The sequence below is a fragment of the Coregonus clupeaformis genome, unplaced genomic scaffold (genome assembly GCF_020615455.1).
Source record: "Coregonus clupeaformis isolate EN_2021a unplaced genomic scaffold, ASM2061545v1 scaf1568, whole genome shotgun sequence".
In the NCBI taxonomy this organism is placed as follows: domain Eukaryota; kingdom Metazoa; phylum Chordata; class Actinopteri; order Salmoniformes; family Salmonidae; genus Coregonus; species Coregonus clupeaformis.
In genome coordinates this window covers 69,287-75,000 of record NW_025535022.1, presented here as the reverse complement: position 1 = coordinate 75,000, position 5,714 = coordinate 69,287, and the positions used below count along the sequence as shown (strand labels likewise).

At 41.5% G+C, this 5,714-nt stretch overlaps 1 protein-coding gene across 1 annotated transcript in view; it reads right to left on the bottom strand.

Moving 5' to 3' along the window:
• The window catches only part of LOC121577198 (ephrin-B2a-like), a 16,525-nt gene extending 15,943 nt beyond the window's left edge, over positions 1 to 582 (bottom strand). The window contains exon 1 of the mRNA XM_041890960.2: positions 179 to 582. Coding sequence (XP_041746894.2) covers positions 179 to 288 — 110 coding nt within the window. The 5' untranslated portion in view covers positions 289 to 582. The remainder of the gene's footprint in view (positions 1 to 178) is intronic.
• Between the last annotated feature and the right edge of the window lie 5,132 nt (positions 583 to 5,714).

Below are 5,714 nucleotides of genomic sequence, written 5' to 3'. Positions count from 1 at the left end.
ATATTGATACATCTGGACAACATTTCTACAATCCTTTCACCATATGTATTTAGACAATCTATGTAGCTAATGTAAATGAAAATCCAACACGTTGACGATATAACAGATGTATTTAGTTCCAGTATATTTCCACAACAACATTGAGCGGCTTCACGCAAAAGAATTGACTGTACTGTACTTAGTGTTTGAAGAATTCCAGTAGATGGACTCCAGGATGACGGCGGAGCAGCGTGGACTCAGGTTGAGAACCAACATTCTTAAACAGAACCACCAGACGTACCTCCCCATCACACACTGTGCCGGCACCGCCCAATATCACAAGATGAGGCTGATCAACAAAACCGTTTTGTTTTCCATGTCAGTATCACTGACAAGACAGACAGTCTCCTTGCATCTTTCTAATCCCTTAACTTCCCAGTTCCGATAAAAATGACAGGTAGAGATTTGAGCATTAACTCCAAGTGCGTTCTGACAGTGTTGCAATGTAGTTTCTATCCAATAATTCAAACCCGCTGCTGGCATTATGACGCGTAAAAGTGGAATATCACAGACATTGAAGAGAGAGAGAAAGAGAGAGAGAGAAAAGTGAGGGGTGAATTTGCAGTTTATTGTGGAGGGGTTCAACTGAGTGGCTGAGTGGCTGGATGGTTTAGCGCCGCCCACGTCGTCCGCTATTGGACGGTGGCACTGTGACACAAAACACAAATATAAAAGTGTCACGACTTCCTCCGAAGCTGCCTCCTCCTCCTGGTTCGAGGCAGGCTTCGGCGTTCGTCGTCACCGGCCTTCTAGCCACCGCCGCTCCTCATCTCATCACTCCATTTGTCTTGTCTTGTCAATTACACACACCTGGTTCATATCCCCCTCATTAGTCCGTGTATAAGTGTTCCCTCTGCCCCCTTGTCCTTGTGGGTGATCGTTCATTGTGGGTGATTAGTAGCGCGGTGGAGCTCAGTAGTTTGTATCGCCGGGGTATTTTCCCCGTGGGCATGTTTGACTGGTTACGCTGGATTACGGAATAAACTCTGTGTTCTGGGATTTACCCTCCTGCGCCTGACTCCTTCAAATCACGCATCACAAGATGACAGATCTCCTCAGGTAGGAAACGCACGTTATAATACCTGTCATCATACTGTAGATGACAGAACTCCTCAGGTAGGAAACACACGTTATAATACCTGTCATCATACTGTAGATGACAGAACTCCTCAGGTAGGAAACACACGTTATAATACCTGTCATCATACTGTAGATGACAGAACTCCTCAGGTAGGAAACACACGTTATAACACCTGTCATCATACTGTAGATGACAGAACTCCTCAGGTAGGAAACACACGTTATATAATACCTGTCATCATACTGTAGATGACAGAACTCCTCAGGTAGGAAACACACGTTATAATACCTGTCATCATACTGTAGATGACAGAACTCCTCAGGTAGGAAACACACGTTATAATACCTGTCATCATACTGTAGATGACAGAACTCCTCAGGTAGGAAACACACGTTATAACACCTGTCATCATACTGTAGATGACAGAACTCCTCAGGTAGGAAACACACGTTATATAATACCTGTCATCATACTGTAGATGACAGAACTCCTCAGGTAGGAAACACACGTTATAATACCTGTCATCATACTGTAGATGACAGAACTCCTCAGGTAGGAAACACACGTTATAATACCTGTCATCATACTGTAGATGACAGAACTCCTCAGGTAGGAAACACACGTTATAATACCTGTCATCATACTGTAGATGACAGAACTCCTCAGGTAGGAAACACACGTTATATAATACCTGTCATCATACTGTAGATGACAGAACTCCTCAGGTAGGAAACACACGTTATAATACCTGTCGTCATACTGTAGATGACAGAACTCCTCAGGTAGGAAACACACGTTATAATACCTGTCATCATACTGTAGATGACAGAACTCCTCAGGTAGGAAACACACGTTATAATACCTGTCATCATACTGTAGATGACAGAACTCCTCAGGTAGGAAACACACGTTATAATACCTGTCATCATACTGTAGATGACAGAACTCCTCAGGTAGGAAACACACGTTATAATACCTGTCATCATACTGTAGATGACAGAACTCCTCAGGTAGGAAACACACGTTATAATACCTGTCATCATACTGTAGATGACAGAACTCCTCAGGTAGGAAACACACGTTATAATACCTGTCATCATACTGTAGATGACAGAACTCCTCAGGTAGGAAACACACGTTATAATACCTGTCATCATACTGTAGATGACAGAACTCCTCAGGTAGGAAACACACGTTATAATACCTGTCATCATACTGTAGATGACAGAACTCCTCAGGTAGGAAACACACGTTATATAATACCTGTCATCATACTGTAGATGACAGAACTCCTCAGGTAGGAAACACACGTTATAATACCTGTCATCATACTGTAGATGACAGAACTCCTCAGGTAGGAAACACACGTTATAATACCTGTCATCATACTGTAGATGACAGAACTCCTCAGGTAGGAAACACACGTTATATAATACCTGTCATCATACTGTAGATGACAGAACTCCTCAGGTAGGAAACACACGTTATAATACCTGTCATCATACTGTAGATGACAGAACTCCTCAGGTAGGAAACACACGTTATAATACCTGTCATCATACTGTAGATGACAGAACTCCTCAGGTAGGAAACACACGTTATAATACCTGTCATCATACTGTAGATGACAGAACTCCTCAGGTAGGAAACACACGTTATAATACCTGTCATCATACTGTAGATGACAGAACTCCTCAGGTAGGAAACACACGTTATATATACCTGTCATCATACTGTAGATGACAGAACTCCTCAGGTAGGAAACACACGTTATAATACCTGTCATCATACTGTAGATGACAGAACTCCTCAGGTAGGAAACACACGTTATAATACCTGTCATCATACTGTAGATGACAGAACTCCTCAGGTAGGAAACACACGTTATAACACCTGTCATCATACTGTAGATGACAGAACTCCTCAGGTAGGAAACACACGTTATATATACCTGTCATCATACTGTAGATGACAGAACTCCTCAGGTAGGAAACACACGTTATAATACCTGTCATCATACTGTAGATGACAGAACTCCTCAGGTAGGAAACACACGTTATAATACCTGTCATCATACTGTAGATGACAGAACTCCTCAGGTAGGAAACACACGTTATAATACCTGTCATCATACTGTAGATGACAGAACTCCTCAGGTAGGAAACACACGTTATATAATACCTGTCATCATACTGTAGATGACAGAACTCCTCAGGTAGGAAACACACGTTATAATACCTGTCGTCATACTGTAGATGACAGAACTCCTCAGGTAGGAAACACACGTTATAATACCTGTCATCATACTGTAGATGACAGAACTCCTCAGGTAGGAAACACACGTTATATAATACCTGTCATCATACTGTAGATGACAGAACTCCTCAGGTAGGAAACACACGTTATAATACCTGTCATCATACTGTAGATGACAGAACTCCTCAGGTAGGAAACACACGTTATAATACCTGTCATCATACTGTAGATGACAGAACTCCTCAGGTAGGAAACACACGTTATAATACCTGTCATCATACTGTAGATGACAGAACTCCTCAGGTAGGAAACACACGTTATATATACCTGTCATCATACTGTAGATGACAGAACTCCTCAGGTAGGAAACACACGTTATAATACCTGTCATCATACTGTAGATGACAGAACTCCTCAGGTAGGAAACACACGTTATAATACCTGTCATCATACTGTAGATGACAGAACTCCTCAGGTAGGAAACACACGTTATAATACCTGTCATCATACTGTAGATGACAGAACTCCTCAGGTAGGAAACACACGTTATAATACCTGTCATCATACTGTAGATGACAGAACTCCTCAGGTAGGAAACACACGTTATAATACCTGTCATCATACTGTAGATGACAGAACTCCTCAGGTAGGAAACACACGTTATAATACCTGTCATCATACTGTAGATGACAGAACTCCTCAGGTAGGAAACACACGTTATAATACCTGTCATCATACTGTAGATGACAGAACTCCTCAGGTAGGAAACACACGTTATAATACCTGTCATCATACTGTAGATGACAGAACTCCTCAGGTAGGAAACACACGTTATAATACCTGTCATCATACTGTAGATGACAGAACTCCTCAGGTAGGAAACACACGTTATAATACCTGTCATCATACTGTAGATGACAGAACTCCTCAGGTAGGAAACACACGTTATAATACCTGTCATCATACTGTAGATGACAGAACTCCTCAGGTAGGAAACACACGTTATAATACCTGTCATCATACTGTAGATGACAGAACTCCTCAGGTAGGAAACACACGTTATAATACCTGTCATCATACTGTAGATGACAGAACTCCTCAGGTAGGAAACACACGTTATAATACCTGTCATCATACTGTAGATGACAGAACTCCTCAGGTAGGAAACACACGTTATAATACCTGTCATCATACTGTAGATGACAGAACTCCTCAGGTAGGAAACACACGTTATAATACCTGTCATCATACTGTAGATGACAGAACTCCTCAGGTAGGAAACACACGTTATAATACCTGTCATCATACTGTAGATGACAGAACTCCTCAGGTAGGAAACACACGTTATAATACCTGTCATCATACTGTAGATGACAGAACTCCTCAGGTAGGAAACACACGTTATAATACCTGTCATCATACTGTAGATGACAGAACTCCTCAGGTAGGAAACACACGTTATAATACCTGTCATCATACTGTAGATGACAGAACTCCTCAGGTAGGAAACACACGTTATAATACCTGTCATCATACTGTAGATGACAGAACTCCTCAGGTAGGAAACACACGTTATAATACCTGTCATCATACTGTAGATGACAGAACTCCTCAGGTAGGAAACACACGTTATAATACCTGTCATCATACTGTAGATGACAGAACTCCTCAGGTAGGAAACACACGTTATATATACCTGTCATCATACTGTAGATGACAGAACTCCTCAGGTAGGAAACACACGTTATAATACCTGTCATCATACTGTAGATGACAGAACTCCTCAGGTAGGAAACACACGTTATAATACCTGTCATCATACTGTAGATGACAGAACTCCTCAGGTAGGAAACACACGTTATAATACCTGTCATCATACTGTAGATGACAGAACTCCTCAGGTAGGAAACACACGTTATAATACCTGTCATCATACTGTAGATGACAGAACTCCTCAGGTAGGAAACACACGTTATAATACCTGTCATCATACTGTAGATGACAGAACTCCTCAGGTAGGAAACACACGTTATAATACCTGTCATCATACTGTAGATGACAGAACTCCTCAGGTAGGAAACACACGTTATAATACCTGTCATCATACTGTAGATGACAGAACTCCTCAGGTAGGAAACACACGTTATAATACCTGTCATCATACTGTAGATGACAGAACTCCTCAGGTAGGAAACACACGTTATAATACCTGTCATCATACTGTAGATGACAGAACTCCTCAGGTAGGAAACACACGTTATAATACCTGTCATCATACTGTAGATGACAGAACTCCTCAGGTAGGAAACACACGTTATAATACCTGTCATCATACTGT